The sequence below is a fragment of the Coptis chinensis genome, chromosome 2 (assembly GCF_015680905.1).
Source record: "Coptis chinensis isolate HL-2020 chromosome 2, ASM1568090v1, whole genome shotgun sequence".
Classification (NCBI taxonomy): Eukaryota; Viridiplantae; Streptophyta; class Magnoliopsida; order Ranunculales; family Ranunculaceae; genus Coptis; species Coptis chinensis.
In genome coordinates, this window is record NC_141457.1 from 80,647,501 (window position 1) to 80,658,298 (window position 10,798).

Genomic DNA, 10,798 nt, shown 5'->3' on the forward strand with positions numbered 1-10,798 from the left:
AAGAAAAGGATGTATCTGATGTGCACTCACCAAACCATATAAACAGTGCCTTGTATTCGGATTAAAACCAGGAAGATTTCTTTGCAAGCGGATATATGACATGATCTTGTGTTCACCCTCACCAGGAACGTTTGAATCGGAAAGAATAACCTTCAAATAACCACCCAATGCAGCCCCATGAGACCACGAATAAATTTAGACAGATGAAGTATCCTGAAACCCAACATGTTTGGGAAAGAAGGATTACGATGCCGACAAGGAACTGTTCACTCCAATGAAAACAATATCGTTTTAAGAAAAGCTTATTCGAACCTTAGTGAAACGCCAACCAAGATTGTGGTTCAGCCTAGAGTGAATATAATACTGAAGAGCAACAGACAATACTGCCATAAATGGTGTGCCAGGAGTAATGACATTTGAGTCAGATGTCTCAGGCTTCTCTTTGGGGTACAGACTTTTCTCTTCTTCTTCAAACTCCTTCCTCAATCTTTCTTCTTCAGCTTGCTGCAGATAAAGCATTACAACTTTGTTAATACCATCATACAAGACACCTTAAGATAATAATAGATGACAAGTAAGCTTACCGCCTCAGCAGAATCTTTTGCTGCTCTAAAACGCCTAGTCCGTTGCTGATTCATTTTAGCCCTCGGTGCAACCCCATCTGTGACATCATCATTAATGAATTACATATTCGTGCAAATTCTATAACAAATAAAAGGACATTTACCATTTTGCAACCAAAAGTGATACGGAGCTCACCAATTGCCATATAAAGAAGCTTCCTCGGACGAACCATTGTGAAGAGATGATCGATGTAATCAAACATCGATTTGAATACGTCATCATAGGTAGTGGGTGGGGGCTGCACATATATAGAATACATTCTAATTATTGGGTCACCAAGAGGTTCTGATACATTGTAGCGATCTAAAGCCATGAAACTTATACTGAATTTCAAAGAACAAGTAATGCAGCATCCTTGAAATGGAGATCAAGTTTCAATTTAAGATGTGCCTATTGAAGGGAGATAACAGCCTCTTGAAGAGAGAGAGAGTTAGTTATTATACCTTGCCATCAGGATGAAAACAAGGATGAATAATACCATTCATATCCAAATAAAGATTATCAAATTCCATATTATTTGGATTAGGTTTTGAAACATCAATTGGATAAACAACACCATTTGGACCAATCAGTGCTTCTTCTTCAATTACATCTGAGATTGATAATGGGTATCTATCTGCTAACCATCTATAAAAAGCTGGAACTCCCATTTTTTCTTCTCTTTTTTTTTTTCTAAGATCTACAATTTTGTTTGATTTTAATTTTTCTGGTTTGTGTGATGGTGGGGCCCAATGTTTAAGGGTCTATCCGTTTTTTTTATGTGAACCGTTTATCTGGTCATAGTTTGTTTTTTATCTCGAGGAATGGGTACCAAAGTTTTTTATGTGAACCATTGATGCGGAGTTATTTTGCTTATATCTCGAAGATCTGTAAGGAACAAAATATTGCCGATATATCCAATATATCGCCGATATATTTTGTTTTTTTGGTACACCAATATCGATATTTTCGATATATATCCACCGAATATTAAATTTTTTTTTCCGATATAAAAATTTTATGTCGCCGATATTTACGATATATATCATTTGACTTTTTGACCATTTTTTAATATAAATCTAATATTTCTAATATATTTTCCATATTATATTTTTGATATATCCAATATTTTAAATAATTTGGACTAGTCACAAAAAATATATATATATATCCGATATATATCAGTTTTTAAGTACACCAATATATTCACCGATATCGATAATTTGGTCCTTGCTTCAATCAATGGGGTCGATTATTGTCATTTAAGGTTCCCGGGTTTACTTGTTAAAAAAAGATTTCTATGTAACGAATGAATTTCGATGCTCTTCTGTATTCACTTGCCTAGCAATAGTGCATGAAAACTTGAGGCCTTGCAGTAACATTTATGTATGATTATGAGCTTCAGCTATATATTCAGTTGCATGATGAAGATCTAAGCTGCTGGCCTAAGAATCAGATTAGATTATTCTTTTAAGAAGATCCCACTCAGGGCTGCATGAGAGCATCCACTATGTTGTACACGGGGTTAGAATAATATATAAGAATACTTCAACTATCACTGTAACTATAAAAAAAAAATACAATTGATATTCTGATTTCTTTAAGAACTCGAGGAATACAAAATCTGGAACCCATCCGACCTCTGAAGTAAGCATTTGAAAAACAAAGAGGTGTGATGTTAATGGAGAGGCACTAGTAGAACTCAGAATATTAGAATACAAAGGGAGCTTTGGCCAATAAATAAATATGCTACAGATATGCTTCTGCTGTCTGCAAATCATCCAAAATATCGGCCTTCACCTCCTCAGGGAGCGGGGCAGAAGGGCCTGACTTTGAGTAGAAGCTAGCAAGTGATCTGATTGCCTTAACAAGTGCTACATATGATTCCTGAAAGAAATCAACCACCAAGAAAGATAAGCTAGCATTCTCTCAAACATAAAATATACAAAATAAGCACGGCAATAAGTTAGCACGACCTATATATAAGGTCTGATTTGAAATTTCACACGGTATGTGATCGTACAAAGATTGCAGGTGTCACTTTGTCAGATGGGGTAAAAGATGGTCCAAGTTGGCTATATAATAAGATGGCAATCTTTTTCTCCAGCTTCATCTCTATGTTTGTCTACTCAATAAAGCATCAGTTTAGCAGTAGTTGTCCAACAAACAAACAATAGGTAGATTCAATGATAAATTCACATACTTAACATCCACTATAGGCGACAGAGGATTCGTGGAGAACCATACATTTGGTGCATAAATCAATTGTGTAAGGCGCCAAAAGACGTAAAATATGCAAAATCTCACACACATTCAAGCAAAATATTACCTGAAGCTCCAACTTGGAAATAGAAATTTAAACCTCAAACTGAGAACTTTAAATATGTTAGACTTAGTGTGAACCTAGTCTAGTATAGTCCACTCAAAAAGTTCAGAGTTTATTTTAACATAAAAGGAGCAAAGTAACAATTGAGAATATTATATCGAATCCATAATTCAGGTCCAAGCTCATATATAGAACCAATCAAAGAGAGCACATACCTCAGTCTCAACCTGCTTTTGGCCCCTCCAATCATTTAAATACTCTCGTATCGCTTCCTTTGCTGCATCTGCAGTTCTTCTAAATTTGGCATTATCCCTGGGATCTTCTTTCAAAGATTCACGTAATGCATTCACGACCTCTCTTGCAGTCTTCAAGTAGTTCTTTGGCAACACCTTTCCTGATTTTGTTTTTTCATTTGGGTCAAACAAGGATGTAATGGCTCCAACTAGGCCTTTGTCGTCATCATCAGCCTCTTGGTCTTTCAAAGCATTCTCTTCCGCCCTTGCCGCTAATGGTATCAATCCACAATGAGCGGAAAAGCTTGCAATTAACGTAGCTCCACTACACAAAAAGACACGCCTCCTGCGAAATGAATTTTCTTGAGCAGGTAATACCAAACCATTCCCTGATTGCAGTTTATCTGTTCTGTTGCAGCAGATAGGATAACGGTCAAGAAAGAAGTAAAAACACACAAAAACAATATTTTCTACCCCTTTTTCCGTAGCTGGTTATGTGCAATACTAAGATGGAACTAACACCTATGTGGTAAGTATAAGCATGACAACTAACTGAACTATATGTATGAACCTTGAAAAGGAATATCTAAATAGCAACGATACCTAATTAGTGTGGTGATACATCATACATACACCTTGCAGGACATCCATGATAAATGTATGTGAAGAACAGACATGAGAATAAAAAATTGGCATGTGGAAAAAACTGTGCGGGAACAATATGAGAAATTGAAGCAATAAAATGACCTTTTCTCAAGCTTTGAAGTAAAAGCATCTCCAGAGACAAAGCAAGCTTTGAGAAGAAACTCGCAAGCTTTGGGAAATAAAACTATACCATAAACTATACATCCAGAATGAGGCCGTTGCCCCAATCTATCAGATTATTAAAACTATACGAGTAAAAGGCAATAAGGAACTTACCTTTGGGAGGAGGTTTCAACGTTTCCTCAGTAAAATTGGAAAAGGAACGAATGCATTTATCAACTGTCAGCCAAGAAGCAGTCATCATTCGCAATCGAGTTGAGCAAATTAGCTTTGTATCAGTACATTTCAACCGTTAGTGTATACCCTGAAGATAAAAGAAGAATAGTGGCAATTGTGTTTTACATTTGTATATACAGTTCAAAAAGACAGAGTAATAGTTTAATGTAATCTCTAAACAAAGTACAGGATGCAAACTAAATATATAGGATGGGTGGGTGTGTACGACAATATAAAGTATTCTATCTTCTTACACATAACATAATTCAAAACCCATAGAGGGAACAATCGGTACCGTTTACATGTACTTATTTCAAGTATAGTTCACCAATCGATGGAAATCAGGTCACAATGTTCTAAAAATCGGTAGGCCGTGAGCGGTTTTATTTAATTACTTATATATATATATATATATATATATATATATATATATATATATATATATATATATATATATATATATATATAGTTTGCTACTTGATATATGTAAATTTACTACCTAACTTAAGTCTATTCCGTCCAAATTTTAAGCAATAGCATGTAATATATTTTTGGAGTGATAGTGTTGATAATTTATTTACAATTGATTTGTTTTTTTTTTCCCTGTACAGAAGAAGAAGAAGAAGAAGAAATGGAAGATTAAGAAAGAAGAAAAAAAAATTACCTGAGCCGAGAGATGGGAGGGAGCGAAGAAGAACACCACGATCTATTTTAGCCTGCCCAATTGGACCTTTATGATAGACTGTCCTTTTGGTCTTTTTATGTTTTTGTGTTGGGCCTGTAAAAGAGCAAGTCCGATGGATGGCTGCTAAATTGTGCTGCTAAAAAGTGTTATATACGCTTTTTAGCTTGCCCAACCAAATTTGGCATTCCAAAATCAAAAAACCAATCCAATCGCGTTTTCTGTTTTGAAGTGCTAAATGATATGGACGGCATAGTTTCTGCCGTCCGTCAATTATTTTGTAACTTAAGTTGAATTTTTTTTTGTAACTTAAGTGACGTCAGAGTTTAAAATCTAATTTTTTTTATTCTTCTCCATTGGAGAGTATAGAGAGTATAGAGTGTGGATATTTATAAACTATATAATAGTATGCAATTAGAGTTGTAAAATCCTAATGGCACCTATGTGGAGCCTAGGTGGAGGTGTAATTTTACACCCCCCATTGGAGATGCCCTTAGGTGGTTTTATTTAATTAATTATATATAATAGTGTAAATGTGTATGTATATATGAAAAATGAATAAATAACACTTTATAGACTTCTTTATAGGATTTTGCGCATTTTGACCCATGAACTTGAAGAAGTGTTGTTTGATTTGGACGTCTGACAATCTGATTTAGGTCTTGTATACATGGAGAGTTTGTCAAGACAAACAAATCTGATTTAAATCTTTTAGATGTTGAGACTTGAGTGTTGAAATTCCTTTTCTTATAAACTGTTTTACGTGTTCATGTTTTTTATGAAGAAGACATCGTATTAGTTACTGATAAAAAAAAAGATGCCTGATTCTGAACCCCAACCCTTTCCCTCTGCCTTATTTTATATTCCCACTAGAAGGTAAAATGGAACATACTTGAAGACTGGCTTTTTTATGCTTTTCACATTTTGACTTTTCTTTTATAATGGCCTTGTGGTAGCTTCTTTTCTTTGCTGATGAGATTTAATGGGAGATTTATAGAGAAATGGAAAGCACTACTGACTGATGAGTTACTTGGAGCAAGTCCAATGGAAAGCCATATAACACCCCAAATATCAAAAAGTCATTCCAATTGGGTTGCTAGAAGGCTCTTAAATTTGGCTGGTGTGATAAATCTAACATAATTTGTGGCCTTGTCTAGCAGTTGCCATAATAAGTTTTGGGAGACGGACGACACAATTTTTTGCCGTCTGTGTGTTAAATTTCAATGGATGACAGCAAGTGTGCCGTCTGCTGCCCAAAACAATTTCAACTTAATACTTGCAACTAATGGCAACTAATGGCAACTAATGGCAACTAATGGCAACTAATAAAGTATGTCGTCCGTATCTCTTTAGCACTTCAAAGTAGGAAACAACCATTAGAATGATTTTTGTGTTTTGCGTCAAATTTGACTCTCTTGTTAAAAGGGCAAAAAAAAAAAAAACGATATGATGCTCTCTAAGAGCATTCCCAATGCCAGCAGCTTTGAGGGAAATAACAACTTGCTACTCTTGTCGAGCAAAACATAATGGCCACGGCCCACTGTTACTTATGTAATTTCTCCTAGTAAAGTCCTTATGAGAAAGTAGTTTTGCACGTGCTTGCCTATGGTGGATGTTATCAGGCCATTAGGGTGAGATTGGCACACCCAACTTTTCCATAAAAAAAAATCCACGGTCTACTATTACTTATGTAATTTCTCCTAGTAAAGTCCTTATGAGAAAGTAGTTTTGCACGTCCTTGCCTTTGGTGGATGTTATCAGGCCATTAAGGTGAGATTGGATCTCTTTTTGTGAGTGCATTTTTTTTTTTATTATTAAGTCTGTTTTAAATGAGATCAGTAACTCTTTGATGCTGGCGGGGTTCGAGCCCTAGGCTTCTGGTATTATCATCAAAAGATTTTATCGACTTTGCTAGTTGGCACTTGCAATTTTTTTTTTAGTGCATTTGGCTGTCTTAGTGAGTATTTTTTCTGGTAGTTGGGTGGAAATTAAAATTAATCAACTATTTTCCACCACAATCTTTGTTTGGGAGCAAAGGCCTAAAGGTCAAATGAGCAAAGGGAATGGATATGATTATTCAGTAAATCTTAGGGATGAAATCTTTTTCAGCAAGTTCTGAAGGATTTTGTTGAAGTATGTAAAGTATCCCACGTTTCTATAAGTGTGGATACGTATTTAGGAGTTTATGTTTTGAGTAGTTTGACACCCAAATAAGTCAAGTATAAATAGATGAAACTATGGGTAGAGTATTAACAACTCTATAACCCTATTATTTTCTAAGCCTCCATTATTCTATATTCTTTTCCTTATTAGTTTCACCATTACAAATATATTTAAACTCTCCTAGCATCACCACTAACATGGTATCAAAGCATCAAGTTCAAATCTAAGTTTAGTGGTATGCTAGGAGAGATAACCCCCAAAATAAGTATACAAAAAATATATATATATATTTTTAAGTTTTTCAATATAGTATTCAATTCAAGTTTTAATCTTTCTCACAATAAAATTCCGCTGGTGTTTAAAGTTTGTTTGAAGAATGCTAGGATAGAGATACGAAGTTTCTTAGTATTGGTTTATTAGTATTGTTTCACTTCCGCAGTTTCCTTCTTCTGCAATCTATGTATCTCGTAGTCTCTGAAGTTAGTATTAGATGAGGCGCACACGTGCTCGGTTTAGCCTTTCGATAGGCGCGCACGCGCTTTGGGCTTTATATTTCGCAATTTATAGTGGAAGACGCGCACGCGCTCGGTTTAAGCCTTCTTCTAAGAGCGCACGCACTCTAGGTTGTTTGTCTCTGTATCTCACAGTTGATGGTTTCGTATTGTTTTAGAAGTTATCCACTTTGGTATCTTGATTGGAGACTTCTGTTTCATCTTAGTTTTCTCGACAACTTGCACGTTTCAGACACTTTATTGCAATCGTTGGGTTTCTTGATTGAAAGTATTGGTTCACAATATTGATTTCGACGGCAAGGAGATTGCCATCACATCTTTGTAAGTTCTACATCTTTAAAGAAATTGTTAGTTGTTGTTATGTGCTTGAAATCAGTAGTTGGATTGTTTGATGAAAAGTTCGAAAAGATTCTCTGTTTTGTTTTTATTGGATTTCTCTGGAGCCGTATGGGCATCATGCAAGGGGCATCCGCTCTCTTGCAGTGCTTCTGTGAGGGGCACCCGCCCTCCTTCCTCAAGCGCTTTAATTTTTTTTTTGTCTCCTAGCATGATTGGAGGGGTGGTATTGTTTGTATGCCGTTATGAATGTTTGAGTTTCTAGCTTCCTCAGTTGGTATTGATAAACAGAGTATTCGTTGGGTGTTGGTTGGTTGTATAACTTTTGGGATGATTAGTTTATTTATTGGGTTGGTATTTAGTTTTATCTGTTTCAAGTTCAAGTTGGAATAGACAAGTCTTTGTATGTTCTAACTCAGACTTGTATATTCCAACTTGAGGGGGAATAGGAAGATATGAAAACATTCAGTAGTATATGAGGTAAGGAGAATATGGAGATGTATGAAGAAGAGTACTCATGTCTCTATATTCCATCATGCCTTGGCGAACTCACTTCATGAGGGCATGCGCCCCTCATATAGGCATATCCAAGGGCTTTTGCCCCCTTTGCATCTCAACAATATGACATCCCCACTATGCAGTCTTCAGTATCCATGTAGCAGTTATGCCTAAATTGCAGTCATCAGTATTCAAATAGTAGTCAAGCCTAAACTGCACATATGTTTCAGGTAGCAGTCAAGCCTAAACTGCACGTATATTTCAGGTAGCAGTCATGCCTAAACTGCAGTCTTCCATATGTTTCAGGTAGCAGTTAAGCCTAAACTGCACTCTTCAGTATTTAGGTAGCAGTCAAGCCTAAACTACACGAATGTTTCAGGTAGCAGTCACGCCTAAACTGCACCTATGTTTTAGTATGTTTTAGGTAGCAGTCAAGCATAAACTGCACTTTTTAGTATTCAGGTAGCAGTCAAGCCAAAACTGCACTCGTGGTTTTCAATATTTAGGAGTACCCATAACAGTATTTTGTTGACTTCCACAGTGATATTGATAGTAGCAGCCAAGAAGCGCATATCAAATCACTGTTATTATTTGCAATTTATTATGACAGCCATAACAGTGAATGGAGTGAGCAGCAGTGAAGTAGCATGCATCAAATCAGTGTTATGGTTTTAGTTTATGACTATGGTACACCTTCAGTATTCAGGTTAGGCCATTGCCTACACCGACAGTTTCACTTTCTAGAACGTCTCAACTGTTGTTTGAGTTCTTCAACTAAAGACAGTTCTATGCCAAAGGAGGAGCAGTATTCTTATCGTTTATTTTGCAATATAATCTGTAATTTGCATAGTTTGCGTAATTACAGTTTGAAAGGGAGTGTTGAAGTATGTAAAGTAACCCACATTTCTATAAGTACTTGTAATTACCTACTTACCATTGATCAAGAGGTAAATCAACGTACTTGTAATTAGTAGCTAGCTAGTCCGCCACCTTATTTGTCTGTCCGATATAGCATGCAATGTGGTATATATAGCGCCGCAAAGACAGTTTTATACATTGAAAAATAGCTTCTGGGCTCTGAAACATAACACACTTGGGCCCAAACACTTAAAACCCTACCTAGTCCAACAAGTTTTGTATATAAACAAAACTCTCTTTCCTTCGTCGCCCCCAACTCAAAACCTAAATCCGAAAACAATGCCGCCCAAGTTCGATCCATCACAAGTAGTGGACGTTTACGTCCGAAGTCCGCAGTGGTGAAGTAGGTCTGCAAAGAGGTTCCTTTGGCACCCAAAATAGGTCCCTTTAGGTCTCTCACCAAAAAAGATCGGTGAAGACATAGCTAAAGAAACAAACCGAGACCGAAAGGTCTAAGGGTTCTGATGAAGCTTTCATCGCTCAAAACCGTCAAGCCAAAGTTTCAGTTGTCCCCTCGGCTGCTTTAGTTATTAAAGCTTTGAAAGAACCTGAACGTGATAGGAAAAAGACCAAGAATATTAAACATACTGGTAACATTTCTATTGATGATGTTATTGAGATTGCTAAGATTATGAAGCCTAGAAGTATGGCTAAGGAATTGGTGGAACCTGTTAAGGAGATTTTGGGTACTTGTGTTTCTGTTGGGTGTACTGTTGATGGGAAAGATCCTAAAGATTTGCAGCAGGAGATTACCGATGGTGATGTGGAGATTCCCCAAGATTGATATTCAAAGGTTTCGATTTGTTTCGGAATATTCTGGTTTGGTTGAGTTTTTGTTTAAGGATATTTTTATTTTGGTTATTTTAGTGTTTTTAATTGGGGAAAAATGACTTTTGGAGAAATGGTTGTATTGTTTTATGGTAGGGATTTTGGTTATGGTATTTTGCATTCCTATTATCGTAATTTTGCTATGTTATGAACACATTGTGTGTTTTGAATATGATTGCTATATTATTTTATTAGGTTTTGAATGTTTATGAAATGAATGGTATTGTTTTCTGTTAGGATTTAAAGCGCGTGAGTAGTTTTTACACATCTTTCACTAGGGCTTGTGTTGGAAAATGTGTAGAAAGTATTGCCAAATGAGTGAAACTGTGTTGCCTGTGTTTAATGAAAAATTAGCTGATACTTAGCGGCAGCATAATATGGAGTTCTGTGTATCTCCTTTTAAGTGAATTTCGTAGGAACTGTGAAGATGTAGTTTGGTGTAAACGAAAGTAATTGATTCACTAGACCTACTAGAACTAAATTGACTGATTAAAGACACAACAAGATGCATATGAATTACATAATGAACATTTTGTTACCGATCCAAAAATAATAATAGTGAACATTTTGTTGCCTCTAAACATTTCGGGTAGGGAGAATAGTAGAGCTATGTTGTAATGTTGACAGTCTGCAAGAGTGTAGGAATTTAGCACTTTTTGTTGACATTACTTTGTTGAGTGAGCAAAGCATTTTGTCTCAAGTGAATTGCACTACAATA

At 36.0% G+C, this 10,798-nt stretch overlaps 2 protein-coding genes and 1 pseudogene across 3 annotated transcripts in view; 1 reads left to right on the top strand and 2 right to left on the bottom strand.

Moving 5' to 3' along the window:
- XRN4 (exoribonuclease 4) overlaps positions 1-1,338 on the bottom strand; it is an 11,854-nt gene extending 10,516 nt beyond the window's left edge. The window contains exons 1-5 of one of the 2 annotated variants that reach the window (XR_015211718.1): positions 1,068-1,338; positions 760-862; positions 585-661; positions 313-504; positions 31-150 (exon numbers count right to left, since the gene is read on the bottom strand). Coding sequence is in view for 1 of the 2 variants with exons in the window: in XM_086590087.1 (XP_086446213.1) it covers positions 31-150; positions 313-504; positions 585-661; positions 760-862; positions 1,068-1,274 (699 nt within the window). In the remaining variant the exon portion in view is untranslated. The remainder of the gene's footprint in view (positions 1-30; positions 151-312; positions 505-584; positions 662-759; positions 863-1,067) is intronic. The other variant, XM_086590087.1, reaches the window with a different exon arrangement.
- A 796-nt stretch (positions 1,339-2,134) lies between these two features.
- On the bottom strand, positions 2,135-4,912 carry LPA19 (photosystem II 11 kDa protein-like protein). The gene is made up of 4 exons (XM_086590088.1): positions 4,808-4,912; positions 4,084-4,231; positions 3,145-3,566; positions 2,135-2,490 (listed from the first exon to the last, which is right to left on the bottom strand). The coding sequence occupies exons 2-4, from the start codon at positions 4,169-4,171 to the stop codon at positions 2,353-2,355; spliced, it is 648 nt and encodes a 215-aa protein (XP_086446214.1). The 5' UTR covers positions 4,172-4,231; positions 4,808-4,912; the 3' UTR covers positions 2,135-2,352.
- A 4,587-nt stretch (positions 4,913-9,499) lies between these two features.
- Positions 9,500-10,234, top strand: LOC147518158 (large ribosomal subunit protein uL11 pseudogene; annotated as a pseudogene).
- The last annotated feature ends 564 nt before the right edge of the window (positions 10,235-10,798 follow it).